Source organism: Nycticebus coucang, chromosome 21, assembly GCF_027406575.1.
Source record: "Nycticebus coucang isolate mNycCou1 chromosome 21, mNycCou1.pri, whole genome shotgun sequence".
Taxonomy (NCBI): Eukaryota; Metazoa; Chordata; class Mammalia; order Primates; family Lorisidae; genus Nycticebus; species Nycticebus coucang.
Genome location: NC_069800.1, coordinates 54,943,429 through 54,959,197, shown reverse-complemented (window position 1 = coordinate 54,959,197; position 15,769 = coordinate 54,943,429). Strand labels below are relative to the sequence as shown.

General features: G+C 41.4%; 1 protein-coding gene across 2 annotated transcripts in view; it reads right to left on the bottom strand.

The window, feature by feature from the left end:
• ARFGEF2 (ADP ribosylation factor guanine nucleotide exchange factor 2) overlaps positions 1-15,769 on the bottom strand; it is a 105,742-nt gene that overhangs the window by 31,489 nt on the left and 58,484 nt on the right. For both annotated transcript variants that reach the window (XM_053574045.1, XM_053574046.1), the window contains 5 exons: positions 15,346-15,493; positions 13,706-13,805; positions 7,789-7,829; positions 7,517-7,686; positions 589-740 (listed from right to left, as the gene is read on the bottom strand). In XM_053574045.1, coding sequence (XP_053430020.1) covers positions 589-740; positions 7,517-7,686; positions 7,789-7,829; positions 13,706-13,805; positions 15,346-15,493 — 611 coding nt within the window. The remainder of the gene's footprint in view (positions 1-588; positions 741-7,516; positions 7,687-7,788; positions 7,830-13,705; positions 13,806-15,345; positions 15,494-15,769) is intronic.

Sequence of the window (15,769 nt, the reverse complement as noted above, 5' to 3'; positions counted from 1 at the left end):
TGCACTAGTGCCTAGCAGATGACAGGCCTCAGTAAGTTACAGGCCAAAGTCAAAGAATCAACAGGATGCTACAGAGGTACTGATGTCCTGACCTCTTTATCACCTCCCTGGGGTGGAAATGCTGGGTCACATAATCCTTTTTTTTTTTTTTTTTGAGACAGAGTGTCACTATTCACCTGGGTAGAGTGCTGTCATAGAGTGCGTCACAGCTCACAGCAACCTCACACTCTTGGGCTTAAGCAATTCTCTTGCCTCAGCCTCCCAAGTAGCTAGGACTACAGGCGCCCGCCACAATGCCCGGCTATTTTTAGACACAGGGTCTTGCTCTTGCTCAGGCTGGTCTCAAACACCTGAGCTCAAGCAGTTCATCCGCCCCAGCCTCTCAGAGTGCTAGGATTACAGGTGCGAGCCATTGCGCCTGGGCTAACACACAGATCTTAGGACAACTAGTGTGAATCACAGCCTGTTCATTCTATTTGCTTCCACGAAGAGAAGAAAAAAATCACTATTTGTGTGATTACTGTCAAGAGGGCTTTTGGGTTCTCACAGGAGAATGTGACCAGGGGACTTACAGAGCAAAGCACGTACCTGTTTTTCTTCATAATATGCTCGAAGGGCCTCAGAAAATCTTTCTGGAAACGGAAGTTGGCCAATTCACCCTTCTCAAGAAACTTCATGGAGAGCTGCCTTAATGAGTCAACAGCAAAGATAGCTACATCTTCATTGGGGTTACAGCCAACCTGGACAGGAAAAGGAAATGCAATGAAACAGGTGCAGTGCAACAATTACAGACGTGGGGCTCTGAACATCTAAGACGGACGGCCTACCTTCAGAACACTCTGGGAAACACACCCAGGAGAAAAGAAAAACGCTATTTCTTGGCTATGATCTGCCCAATTTCATTTAAGTGTAATGATAAAAAGATTGATGTCTCATATTTAATTAAAAGTGCTTTCAAAATGTGCTATTTTTAAAAAATTATTAAGATACACATAACAAAATCTACCCTCTTAGCCGTTTTTAAGTACATAGTTCAGCAGTATATAACCACTCTACTGTGCAACCAATTTCCAGAACTCTTCATTGTGCAGAACTGGAACACTATACCCATGAACCAACATCTCCCCAGGTGCTATTTAATTTTATACACATATAAGGAGTCAAAAGTTTTATTTCAGAGTCTATGGAAAACCTTTCGTACTTTCCCAATGTTTGTCACCTAAAGCAAATGATCATAAAATCAGTATCATCAATTGCAAAAAATTCTGCAGAATAGCCAGGCATCGTGGAGGGGGCCTGTAGGCCCAGCTACTTGGGAGGCTGAAGGGCAAGAGGATTGTGTGAGCCTAGGAGTTTGAGGTTGCTGTGAGCTGTAATGCCCTGGCACGCTACCCAGGATGATTGAGACTGTTTCAAAAATAAAATAAAATAAAAAATTCTGCAGAAATATTTCTGCACAGGTTACTTAATTTCCTTAAAAATTATATTTGTCTATGGTTTACCTGTTTTAGGAAGTAGATTTACAGGTATATATTTGGTTGGTGCTTTTCAGATTTTTCCCTCAAGAATACCTAAAAGCAAAGCAAGAGAATGTTTCCCACCAGCTCCCTTGCCAAGGAATCTGGGAGCATCTTGCAGTGGGCTGCTCCAAGGGAGACATTTCACTGACATGTGATCTAACCTGATGAGGTTTTATTTTTAAAAAAAGGAATGCAGCAATATCATTTTCAAGAATGAAAAACTGCAAACAGCAATAGGAAAATGGCTACGTAATGGTACATTCACGCACATAGAATACTACTTAGCAGTTAAAAAGAGAGAATAAACTTAGCCTTTAAAAAGGAAGGAAAAGGCCAGGCACAGTGGCTTATGCCTATAATCCCAACACTGTGAGAGGCTGAGGTGGGTGGATCATCTGAGATCAGGGGTTCAAGATCAGCCTGAGCAAGAGTAAGATCCCTGTCTCTAAAACTACCTGGGTGGCTCGGCGCCTGTAGCTCAATGAGTAGGGTGCTGGCCACATACACTGAAGCTGGCGGGTTCAAGCCTGGCCTGGGCCAGCTAAACAACAATGACAACTACAACCAAAAAATTGCCAGGCACTGTGGTGGATGCCTGTAGTCCCAGCTACTCGGGAGGCTGAGGCAAGAGAATCGCTTAAGCCCAGGAGTTTGAGGTTACTGTGAGCTGTGATACAGCAGCACTCTACCAAGGGCAACATAGTGAGACTCTGTCTCCAAAAAAAAAAAATTAAATTAAAAAAAATTAAAAGGCAGGAAATTCTGATCCATGTTACAATATGAATGAACCCTGTCAATATTATTATGCTAAGTGAAATAAATACAGGCATGAAAGGACAAATGCTGCACGATTCCACATAGATGAGGTACCTACAGCATGCCCCAAAGGTCACCATTAGTAGGAAACGTGAACAAACTCATGTTACATTTTGTGTTATACAGGAATCTCCCTGTTACCTGGCACCCATGGGGATTGGTAGATTACAGATTAATGCAGTTTCTGGTTGCTTGAATTACCATCACAAACAGGTGTAACTAATTCTATACCCCATACCATACCGTACCATAAACTCTAAATTGACTTGGTATCAATATTGAAATACACTAATTAAAAGTACAGTAAGACAAAGACAAACTTCACTAATTGTAATAGTTTTACTGTATTATAAAACAGCTTTGTAAATGCAGCATACAACTTTAGTTTAATGGCAGTCAACGTGCTTTTTAACTTTACTACTTTTTTTACTTCAAGTAACACACATTAACACTTAAATGAATATTTTATAAAAAGAAAAAAGGTGTATTTAGCTACAATTTCCCATTTTCCCTATGTATGTATGGCAAAACTTTAGGACATCCTGTGGAGTAGTGAGGTTCACAGTGACAGATAGCAGAATAGTGGTTTCCAGTGGCTGAAGGGAGGCAGAACCTGGGAGTCACTGTTTGGTGGCATGGAGGTTCGGTTCTCCACAGTGAAGATCTTCCACACAGCAACGTGAACATACTTGACACTACCGAACTGGATGCTTAAAAATGGCTAGGATGGGGCGGCGCCTGTGGCTCAGTCAGTAGGGCGCCGGCCCCATATACCGAGGGTGACGGGTTCAAACCCGGCCCCGGCCAAACTGCAACCAAAAAATAGCCGGGCGTTGTGGCGGGCGCCTGTAGTCCCAGCTACTCAGGAGGCTGAGACAAGAGAATCGCTTAAGCCCAGGAGTTGGAGGTTGCTGTGAGCTGTGTGAGGCCATGGCACTCTACCGAGGGCCATAAAGTGAGACTCGGTCTCTACAAAAAAAAAAAAAAAATTGCTAGGACGGAGAAGTCTCTTACGACTGTTTTATCACAATTTAAAAAAGGTGAAATCTACATATGTTAACATGGCTAAATCTTTTTTTTTTTTTGTAGAGACAGAGTCTCACTGTACTGCCCTTGGGTAGAGTGCCGTGGCGTCACACGGCTCACAGCAACCTCTAATTCTTGGGCTTACGCGATTCTCTTGCCTCAGCCTCCCGAGCAGCTGGGACTACAGGCGCCTGCCACAACGCCTGGCTATTTTTTTGTTGCAGTTTGGCCAGGGCTGGGTTTGAACCCACCACCCTCGGCATATGGGGCCGGTGCCCTACTCACTGAGCCACAGGCACCGCCCAACATGGCTAAATCTTTAAGATTCCTTGCTAAGTAGACGTTAGTTACAAAATGTTATGTGTAATACAGGGTGCACATAAAGTTCACGTGCAATTTACTATGCTAAACTATATAAAATTATACATGTACTTTATGTCCACCTTGTACTGTTTTTGTTTTTAAAAAAGCAAAACAAATCTAGACAATATTATCTGTATGAGTTCATAGATATCTACGTGCATGGAAAAATGTATGGAGCGAGACACACCAAACTGATAAAAGTAATTAACTTTCCGGAGGGAGAGAAGTATATGGGACGGTGGGTAGAGGTGTTTTTAGCTGTAATTTTTGTTTAAGAGGAGTATGTTCATGTAACGCTCATGTAAGAGACTACTAGAAAGAATATTCCCCTCCTCAATATTCACGTAAAACGCATGAATATTGCTCACCCCAGGACATGGTATCTGCGCTGGCGTAACAGAAAAGCAGTGTATGTGACTGTTCACACACCCCTGAGCAGCCTGAGTGCTGAGTTACAACTGGACTCACCCATCCACATTTCTTCAAAATTGTGAGATTCTCACGTGTCTCCCTTATAAAGGGGGGAAAACATCATTCCAAGGTGGCGGAAAAAATTAAGAGTCCCAGAGTGAGCAACTGAGTTTCCACAACTTGGTGCCTGGCAGCACTGATTTGATGAAATAGACATTTATAACAAAGTTAACAAGCACGAAACATCTGATTACTACCTGCCAGCTTCTGTCCCAAGCTTGCCTGTAAGGGGCCAATAGACAACTGAGAACTGGCTTGCAAAGAGTCCTGACAACAGAACTGCAGGTGGGAAAAGTAACTTGAACTCATTTTCTTTCCCAATAAAAATGTCCTGACCATAAAATCTAGACTTCAAAGAGTTGAGACAATGCTTACTAACACATTTTTGGAAAATTATTTCTGAGAGAACAAAGGACTCCATAGCTGTTAACCGTGTGGAATAAATGAGCAAGTTCATTCTAGCTTAGCTGTCACAGGCTTGGATGAGAATACCAGGTACAGTAATGGTAATGATTCACACTTCCTTTCTCAAGCAAGTTCATACAGAGTATGTGAACTGGTCCTCTAAAGAAGTCGTTTACCCAAAATAGTGGGAAAGATGGTGCAGAGTCAGTCAGTTGCTGTGTTACCATCTGCTCAACAAATAATCCTCCGGCTCCTATGCCTCTCTCCTCTCCTCTCCTCCCCGAGGGCTCAGGTGCTCAGGACACCTGCAGAGAGGCTTTCCCTGGTCACGCCAGCTTAAGAACCCTGACACACAGCATTGCTTCCCGTCAGTTACTTTATCATAAAACAGGGGTGAATTCCATGTGGGCAGGGCCTCATCTGTCCACTGCCTGTCACAAGGCACTCAGATACTATGTTAAACAGAGGTCCCTTAATCTGAGCTGATAAGGAAACAACTTTCATTAGCATCAGCACCAACTTAGGAGCAGACACTTGACAACACTTCGTTTCAGTGGAGTGCTGCGGGCCAGCCCCTGTCCACAGAGCTGATGGCAGGCAGCTCTTCCTTGCTCCATCTTCAGTGACTATTCTTTTTTTCTGTTCATCTGAGTGCGAGTCTGAGGTGTAGTGACGCTATAATACTCGTTTTAAATTGGTTGTGGCTCAGGTATTCACAACACAGAAAGTGGCAGATGCTACAAATCATTTACCAGAACCCCACTGATTGTTCTGTATTCCAATGATGGAACCCCACTGATTGTTCTATATTCCAATGATGACTACATTTCATGATTTTCTTCTATTCAATGGAAAGAAAGCCATTCTCTGTTGGATTAATTGTTTTCTACTAAGTATTACTATTTCTATCACTTTACATCTCCGGGTCTAAGAAGTTTTTTTTTGAGATCTCAAAATGTGTTTGGTAGGAAACAAGAGCTATTAAGTTATCACGTTTTCCTGAAGAAACAAATGACATTACTGATAAATACATACATTTCTTTCGGTTGCTTTTCTTCGTAATTTTTTTTACTATGGTAAAATACATACCTGGTGTTTTATTTATTCAATATATGTGTGCATTTATCAGCGTGTGCATTATAAAACCTCTAGTGGGGGAAAAGAAGTTCAGTTTGGTTTATTTGCAGCACTCATTGGTTTTATTTATTTTTAAATTTTTTTTAGAGATAGAATCTCACTTTTGTCACCCCTGATAGAATGCCCTGGCATCATAGCTCACAACAACCTTTGGCTCAAGCGATACTCTTGCCTCAGCCTCCTGAGTAGCTGGGAGCACAGGTGCCCACCACAACGCTCGGCTATTTTTAGAGATGGGGTCTCGCTCTAGCTCAGGCTGGTCTCGAACTCATAAGCTCAGGTGATCCACCCTCCTCAGCCTCCCAAAGTGCTGGGATTATAGGCATGAACCACTGTGCCCGGCACACTCACTGGTTTTAGGACATGGAAGTGTCTTCAGCTTGTTTCTGATTTAAAAGCAAAATTTAAATCAGATTTAAATTTGTTTTTAAATTTTTTCAATAAAGTTTTAGAAGAGTGGTGGCAGCATGTACCAGGACATAAGAAGGAGTGACACTGAAAATTGAAACTATATGGAAGGTAACCTAAAAAGGCATTTCAGGATTTCATAATGCTTCCAAATATCAATAGTCCAGTGACTGTAATGATGTCAGTGGTGCTAGACTACTTATTGAACATGGGGTATTAGAATATTTTCAGTATCACTGGATTCTGAATTCATTCTACATATTTTCTACTTAAGTATGATATTACTCCTATCAAGCTGATCTTGCCCTCTCAGGGAAAATTAATAGACACAGGACCAACTGTTTTTTTTTTTTTGTTTGTTTTTGGCCGGGGCTGGGTTTGAACCCGCCACCTCCGGCATATGGGACCGGCGCCCCACTCCTTGAGCCACAGGCGCCACCCTCCAACTGTTTTTTTTTTAAAGATAAGGTCTTGCTCTGTTGCTCAGGCTGCAGTGCAGTGGCATAGTCATAGCTCACTGACAGCCTCAAATTCCTGGGCTCAAGTGATCCTCTTGCCTCAGCCTCCCAAAAAAGCTGGAACTATAGGCATGTATCACCATATTTGGCCAATTTTTAAATATTTTTGGAGAAACAGGGTCTCACGAAAGTTGACCAGGCTGGTCTCAAACTCCTGGCCTCAAGAGATGCTCCCTCTTTAGCTTCTCAAAGTGCTGAGATTACAGGTATGAGTCACATTGCCTGGTCCAGGACCAACTCTTGATCACTTATTTAAAAAACTTAGTTGCCTATCAGCACTTCTTTTCATCAATGGAATGGTTTTTTTTTTTTTGAGACAGAGTCTCACTGTACCGCCCTTGGGTAGAGTGCTGTGGTGTCACACAGCTCACAGCAACCTCTAACTCTTGGGCTTCCGCCATTCTCTTGCCTCAGCCTCCCGAGCAGCTGGGACTACAGGCGCCCGCCACAACGCCCGGCTATTTTTTTTGTTGTTGTTGCAGTTTGGCCGGGGCCGGGTTTGAACCTGCCACCCTTGGCATATGGGGCCGGCGCCCTACTCACTGAACCACAGGCGCTGCCCCCAGTGGAATGGTTTTTTTTTTTTTTGTAGAGACAGAGTCTCACTGTACCGCCCTCACACGGCTCATAGCAACCTCTAACTCTTGGGCTTACGCGATTCTCTTGCCTCAGCCTCCCGAGCAGCTGGGACTACAGGCGCCCGCCACAAAGCCCGGCTATTTTTTTTTTTTTTGTTGCAGTTTGGCCGGGGCTGGGTTTGAACCCGCCACCCTCGGCATATGGGGCTGGCGCCCTACTCACTGAGCCACAGGTGCCGCCAGTGGAATGGTTTTTAAATCTGAAGAGAGTTACCTTATTAAAGTGATCTCCAATCACATGCCATATTCGCGACCACTGCAGTCGGATCCGATTCATGTTGTAGTATGATATCTCCACAATCTTCTGCAAGCTGAACATGCGAGGATGGTGGGGGGATGCCAGCTCATCCATGGAAACAGCACACAGCCAGCGGACAAAGTCAACTATGGGCCAGACCCAACAACACATGCAAAGCCTCGTTAGAAAGGGTCAGGCAGCCACAGTAGGAGGCTTCTGCAGTTGCCAAAGGTGTTGTCAATACTTACCTATTGCATTTCCATCCAATCTGGTAGATCCAGTAAAAATTCTAGGAAGATAATTACATAATAAAGTGTAAATTAAAATAATATAACAACGAAAATCAAAAATATATATACTGTGTGTGTATATATATATGTTTTTTTTTTTTGAGATAGAGTCTTACTATGTCGCCCTCGGTAGAGTGCCATGGTGTCACAGTTCACAGCAACCTCCAACTCCTGGGCTTAAGCAATTCTCTTGCCTCAGCCTCCCAAGTAGTTGGACTACAGGTGCCCACCACAATGCCCAGCTATTTTTTTCTTGTAGTTGTTTAGTTGGCCCCGGCTGGGTTCAGACCTGCCACCCTTGGTGTATGTGGCTGGCACCATTACCACTGTGTTATGGGCACTGAGCCAGTACATATAGGTTTAAAGCAGAGTCTTACTCTGTCACCTAGGCTAGAGTGCAGTAGTCCCATCATAGCTCACTGTAACCTCAAACTCCTGGACTCATGTGATCTTCCTGCCTCATCCTCCCAAGTATAGACAATTACAAGTGCATGCCACCATGCCCAGCTAATTTTCAAATTTTTTGTAGAGACAGGGTCTCACTCTGTTGCCCAGGCTGGTCTTGAGCTCCTGGCTTCAAGTGGATCCTCTGGCCTGTGCCTCCCAAAGTGCTGAGATTACAGGCACGAGCTACCATGCCTGGCCAAAAATACTTATAGTAATAAAATAATATTTGGATGCTAAAGTTTCTCAAACACTCAGAAAAAGCAAAGAGATACTATTTCACATCTGGCAGCTCCACCAACATAAATGATGAGGCATCACAAGTACAGAACTGCTCAGTGAACTGAGCTGACAGCAGAAAAGCCTGTGCTGAGAGAGAAAGGAAGATGGGAAGAGTCAAGTGTAACAGCCTATGACATGTGGTATCAGTGAGAGCTGCAGAGTGAGAACCTCCAAAACACTGCTTCTCCATAAGAACAAGAATGCTGATAAAAAAAATTATCAAAATCAACTTTTCCAGTACTGAATTCTTGACCTTAACCGAGGGTTTAAAAAATTCTGAGAAGTGTGTTTTTCAAGATAAACAGTTGACTGACGGTCTAAATAGTAAGTGCTGTGGCATTTTAACTTGGCCTATTTTCTTTCTTTCTTTTTATTTTTAAGACTAGTCAAGTGAAGCAGTGGGAGTAAAGAAGGAAGAAAAAAATCTGTAATTGATTTTGATAATGTGGCTTATTTTCATTATCCTCTGTCCAGGTCCATAGGAAGCCTTAAACACCAATAGCTGTAGAATAACGGTAACTGTGAAACCAGCAGCCTAGCAGCCATTGAAAGGGCTTGAAGAACAGCCAAAAACATCGTTCTCAGAGAACTGACCTAACTTAGACCTCGCTCAGTCCAAACACCCTTTTGCTACCAAGCTTTTATTGAAAGCAATCAGCAATTTAACATTGCAGCTACAAGAGACAGAAATAACCAACTGAGGCAAACAAGTACTTGGTCAAAAACCTCAAAGAAGATTGGGAATGAAGCATCCACAGGCAGCTTTGAGAAGCTGCAAAATACTCCCGGGATTTAGATAGCAATCAGATGTGCAAGGCTTTGAGCACATCCGAGAAAGATACAAGAAGGGAAAGCTCCCATCTGTGGCTGACCTTCAGGCTATACGTAAACAAGAGCTGAAAGCAAAAACAGAGTTGCACATTGCTTGCCTGAGTATTAAAGCACCCCCAAAATGTACACAGAACCTCTCAGCAAGCAAAAGCAGGAAGACTTTTGAAAAAATTTTTGAGACAGAATCTCATTCTGTTGTACCAGGCTAATGTGCCATGGTGTCAGCTTAGTCACCACCTCAAACTCCTGGGCTCAAGTGATCCTCCTGTCTCAGCCTCCCAAAGAGCTAAGACTACACATGCCCACTTCCAGGCCTGGCTAATTTTTTCTATTTTTAGTAGAGACCAGGTCATGCTTTTGCTTAAGTTGGTTTTGAACTGTTGACGTCAAACAATCCACTCGGCCTTGGCCTCTTAGAATGTTGGATTGCAGGTGTGAGCCACTACATCTGCCTGAACAAAAAAGGGCAGACCTAATGAAGACCTCAAGAATTTCAGGAAATCTCTGACCACTGACGCTAACTGAGCAGAGACTTCAGTAGCCACATACAACAAAAGAATATAAACTTTATACAATTAGTTCAGTAAAGTCACTAAAGAATCAGATAACAATGATGACAATAACAAACCCTGGCTGGGGATGGGGAATCTAATATCCGAAGTTGCCACATTATTTTAAATATTCAGTTTTCAAAAAAAATTTTTTGAGATATACAAAGAAATGAGAAACAATGGCTTATTTGTAGGAAAAAGAACCAGTCAAAAAGACATCATCCCCAAGGAAGCCCAGATGTTGAATTTATAGACAAAGATTTAAAGTTATTTTATTGAAGAACTAAAGGAAATCGTGTCTAAATAACTGAAGAAAAATATGAGGACAATGTCTTGGTCCAGTATGGTGGCTCATGCCTATAATCCTAGTACTCTGGGAGGTCGAGGCAGGCGGATCACTTGACCTCAGGAGCTTGAAACCAGCCTGATCAAGAGTGAGACCCAATCTCTACTAAAAATGAAAAAAAATTGGCTTGGTATCTGTAGCTTAGGCCTAGAGCACTGGCCACATACACAGGGGCTGGTGGGTTCAAACCCGGCCCAGGCCTGCCAAATAATAATAACTATAACAAAAAAATAGCCAGGCTTTATGGTAGGTGTCTGTAGTCCCAGCTACTTGGGAGGCTGAGGCAAAATAATCTCTTAAGCCCAAGAGTTTGAGGTTGCTGTGAGCCATGATGCCACAGGCACTCTTCCAAGGGCAACATAAGAAGACTCTCTCCAAAAAAAAAAAAAAAAAACAAAAAAACAAAAAAAAAAAAAACAAAAAGAAGCGAGGCAAGAGGATCACTTGAGCCCTACGGCTTGAGGTTGCTGTGAGCTATGACACCACAGCACCCTACTGAGGGCAAAAAAGTGAGATTCTATCTCAAAAGAAGCCCCCCAAAAACAAACAAACAAAAAAAAAGTTTTATAAAATAGAGTATTAAGAGAAATTATAAAAGAGACTCCGACAGAAATTTTGGAGTTGAAACTTACATAGCCGATATGAAAAATTCACTAGAGAGGCTCAATAGCAGTTCTGTGCTGGCAGAAAAAAAAAACTAAGTGAATCTGAATGTAAGTTGAATGAGATTGTCTAATATATATGATGAACAGAAATAAAAAAGAATTAAAAAAAATAGTTTTAGAGACTTGTGGGACACCAAACACGCTAACATATATATAATGGAAGTTCCTGGAAGAGAGGAAAGAAAGGGGCTAAAGGAACATTTGAAGAAATAATGGCTGAAAATTTCCTAAATTTGATGAAAAACAATCTACATATCAAAGAAACTTAACAAACTCCAAGTAAAATAAACTCAAAGACTACCACACCCAGACATGACATTATTGAACTGCTGAAAGCTGATGAGAAAAGTGGCAAGACAGCAGAAACTCCTCACATACAACGAATTCTCAGTAAGATGAACAGATAATTTTGCATTAGAAACCACAGAGGTCAAAAGGCACTGGGACAAGTTAAAGGTGCTGAAAGAAAAAGATTGTCAACTAAGAATTCTAAATCCAAAACTGAACAATGAAGAATAAATCCAAACATTCTGAGGGAATCAAAAACTGAGACAATTCATCACTAGCAGATCTGTCTGATAAGAAATACCTAAAATGTAGTCCCAGCTACTCGGGAGGCTGAGGCAAGAGAATCGCTTAAGCCCAGGAGTTGGAGGTTGCTGTGAGCCGTGTGATGCCACGGCACTCTACCCGAGGGCCATAAAGTGAGACTCTGTCTCTACAAAAAAAAAAAAAAAAAAGAAATACCTAAGAAAGTCCTTCAGGTTATCTGTCTATTGATCCATCCATCTAGACAGAGTCTCACTCTGTGGCCCTTGGTAGAGTGCCGTAGCATCATAGCTCATAGCAACCTCCAACTCTTGGGCTCAAGTGATTCTCTTGCCTCAGTCTCCTAAGTAGCTGGGACTTCAGGCACCCACCACAATGCCCGGCTTATTTATTTAAGAGATGAGGTTTCGCTCTGGCTCAGGCTAATCTCGAATTCCTGAGCTCAGGGCAATCCACCCGCCTCCATCTCCCAGTGCTGGGATTATAGGCATGAGTCACTACACCTTGCCAGGTTCTTCAGATTAAAGTGAAATTAGACAGTAAGTCAAAACCACAGGAGAAAATAAAGAGCACTGATAAAGGTTACTACATAGTGAAATATGAAAGATAATGTTTTTTTTTGTTTGTAACTCTATATTTAACCTGATTATAAAGACAACTGCAAAATGTAACATTATAAATCCGTGTTGATGAGTGTACCTTTATAAAGTTATAATCTGTATGTCATTACGTGGAGTATGACTATAATTTAAAAAATATGTATATACATATAAAGACATAAAAACAAGATGTAAAATGAAATCTGTTTAACACAAAGAAGGCAGTAATAAAGAAGAGAGAGGGGAACAAAAGACATATAGGACATTAAAAAAAGGCATACAAAATTAGCAAATCCGGGCAGCGCCTGTGGCTCAAAGGAGTAGGGCACCGGCCCGATATGCTGGAGGTGGCGGGTTCAAACCCAGCCCTGGCCAAAAACTGAAAAACAAACAAACAAAAAAAAACCAAAAACAAAATTAGCGAATCCTGCCTTATCAGTAATTACATTAAACATAAATGAATTAAACATGCCAATCAAAGGAAGATATTGATAGAATGGAAGAAAATAAATATAGTCTAGATGCTGTCTACAGAGACTTACTTTAGATTCAAAGACACAGAGTGAAAATGAAAGGATGGGAAAAAGATATGCCCTGAAAACAATAACCCAGTAAGAGACTGGCTATATCAGTATCAGCTATAACAGACTAAAATAAATCATTACTAGAGACAAATAATACTTTATAGTGAAAAAAAGTAATCCATCAAGAAAAACAAGAATTATCTATGGATCTGCAAAATATATGAGGCAAAGGACAGAACTAAAGAGGGAAAAACAGACAATTCAAAAATGTCCACAACAGGCCAATCTGTTAGACAGTAAAGGAAAGAAAGAAAATGGAGAGGGGTTGCTAATAAGTACAAAGCGTCTCCATGGGGTGATAAAAATGTTCTGAATAATTTAAATAATAATATCTACGACTCCCTTGGATGTTTAGGTCAAGTTTCAAGTAAAAAATAATAACAGAAAGGTTGTGAGGGGGAAAAAAACCTGGAAACTTTCAACTTGGCTAACACTCATGTAGGCTTTAAAATCTGAGCTCTTTTTGAGATTAAAAAAAAACTTCCACTAAGGAATCAAGGTAATTTATTTTGTTTTTAGAGACAGAGTCTACCTTTATCACTTAGGTTGACATCATAGCTTGCTGTAGCCTTGAACTCCTGGGCTCAAGCAGTCTTTCTGCTTCAGCCTCCCAGAAAGCTGGGATTACAGGTGTATACCACCATATCAAGCTAATTTTTAATTTTTTTGGAGAGACAGGGTCTCACTATGTTGCCCAGGTTGGTCTTAAAGTCCTGGCTTCAAGTGATCCTCCTGCCTCAGTCTCCCAAAGTGCTAGGATTATAAGCATGGACCACCCTGGCTGGCCAGAAATAAAATTTAAAGCATTTGCACAAGCAAAAACTCATTTGTCATAAGGTTAAAGATACAATTTTTTTTTAAAGTCATAATGCAATTCAATTAAATCAATGTGAAGCTCAAGAAATCTGCAGCTGACAATACTTAACAACCAAACAAATTAGGAATCATTCATACACCCAGTTACTACCAATAAGATGCCAAACCGCTGGGTAAGTCTAACCTCACTGGAGAATAAAATCATTACCTGTCCACAGCCACAACCACACTTTGTGAGCTGGTCTCACCAACTGACTCCTGGAAGCTGGCCATCTGTCTTTTATCCACTCCACCACTCACCAGATTACCTGAAACGTGACACAAAAGCAGCAGTACTTCAAAAAAGAGTCAAGTATCTCCAATAAAGTATCCTGTTGTAACAATATGCAGGGACAAGAAACATAAAGAATGATTTCCTAGGTTTAAAAAAAACCCCACTGATGATAAAATAAAATTAAACTTACGTTTTGGCATTTGGCATACATCTTTACTACAAGCCCAAGTTTGTACCAGTCATGTCCCTTTCTCAATACTACATTTTGATAGTACTAAAGGCCTGCCTTTAGGAAAGCAAATTAGAATTAAATGATACTAATCCAGAGCTCCTACAACATTTTTAACCATTACACGGTACTATTCCAACTACTGTACTCAGGACCAGGAGCCTCTGCAATTGGATGGCCTGGGCTTGACTCCTACCCCTGCTACTTCCTTGTTCGTATTTCTTCACTCTGTACTTCAGTTTTGTTTTGCTTTTTTTTTTTTTTTTTTTTTTTTAAGGCTAGTAAAAGTGAAATAGTGGGAGTGAAGAAGGAACAAAGGAATCTGTAACTGACTGTGATCAAGTAGTTGTAAACAACATGCACTCAGTGCACTGCACTTTTTTTTCAATTATAAAATGAGGAGGGTAACATGTAATCCCTTCCTCATGGGTTGTTATAAGGATTAAATGAATTAAATTGAATTTTTTTTTTTTTTTGAGACGGAGTCTCACTAGGTTGCCCTCAGTAGAGTACCGTGGCATCATAGTTCACAGCAACCTCGAACTCTTGAGCTTAAGCGATTCTCTTGCCTCAGCCTCCCAAGTAGCTGGGACTACAGGCATTCGCCACAACACCCAGACATTTTTTTTTTTGTTGCAGTTGTCATTGTTGTTTAGCTGACCTAGGCCAGGTTCAAACCTGCCAGGCTAGGTGTATGTAGCCGGTGCCCTACCCACTGAGCTATGGGCACTTCCTTAAATTGAATTTTAAATCGCACACAAACTTTATGGCCACCTTGTATAAACTGAGTGCTCAGAATGTGGACCAGCACATTTGTTTGCCCTATTTGCTATTATTATGATGTTATGTTGTTATTATAGTATTATGTTACTATTACTATTATATTATTTACTATTATGTTACGACATATCTGACAAAAAAGTCTCTTAATCCAATGAATACCTAGAAATAATTCTATGTGCATGATAAGAATACTGTTTAATAAAAGCCCCCAAATGAACATGGAAGAAATGTTGAATATAACCTTTAAAATCTAGAGACACATATATATACCCCTCTAATTTCAGGCACTACAGCTGTAGCCTTTTCAAAGCAAATGGCTTCCCCCAGAATAGTTATAGAAAGAAAAGTAATGCACCCTGCTGATTTTGATAAAATAAACATTTTACTCAACAGTTTAAATCACAATTAAGAGAGCTGAAGCAGCACGTCCACTTGTATTCATAAGTGTCACTGGCACATAGGGAAGTGATGGTTTACAAAATAGTCCTGATGAGACAAGAAGGGTTTCATCCTGGTTAACTTGTGAGTCCGTGATGGCCAGCCGTGGGGCCTGGTATCTTACCAAGGCCAAGGCCCATGAACTCTTCTCCTGCCAGTGTGTGGCCCTTCAGGCTCCCTTCTCTTTCACGTCCAGACCCAGACAGGTAGCGGGTCTTCACACCGGTTCCTATCAGCTGAGCAAGCTCCAGCTGGCTGATGCACTTCAAGATCTAATGGAAAAGAGTTGTGAAGAAATAAGTTTCTCCTTCACAGCTTGGAAAATCACACTGTAATCTCTCTCTTTTTTTTTTTTTTTCCAATTTTTTGAGACAGTCTCCCTCTCTCCCCCAGGCTTGAGTGCCATGGCATCAGCCTAGTTCACAGCAACCTCAAACTCCTGGGTTCAAGTGATCCTCCTGCCTCAGACTCCCAAGTAGCTGGGATCACAGGCACCTAACTAATTTTTCTATTTTTTAGTAGTGACAGGGTCTTGCTCATGCTCAAGC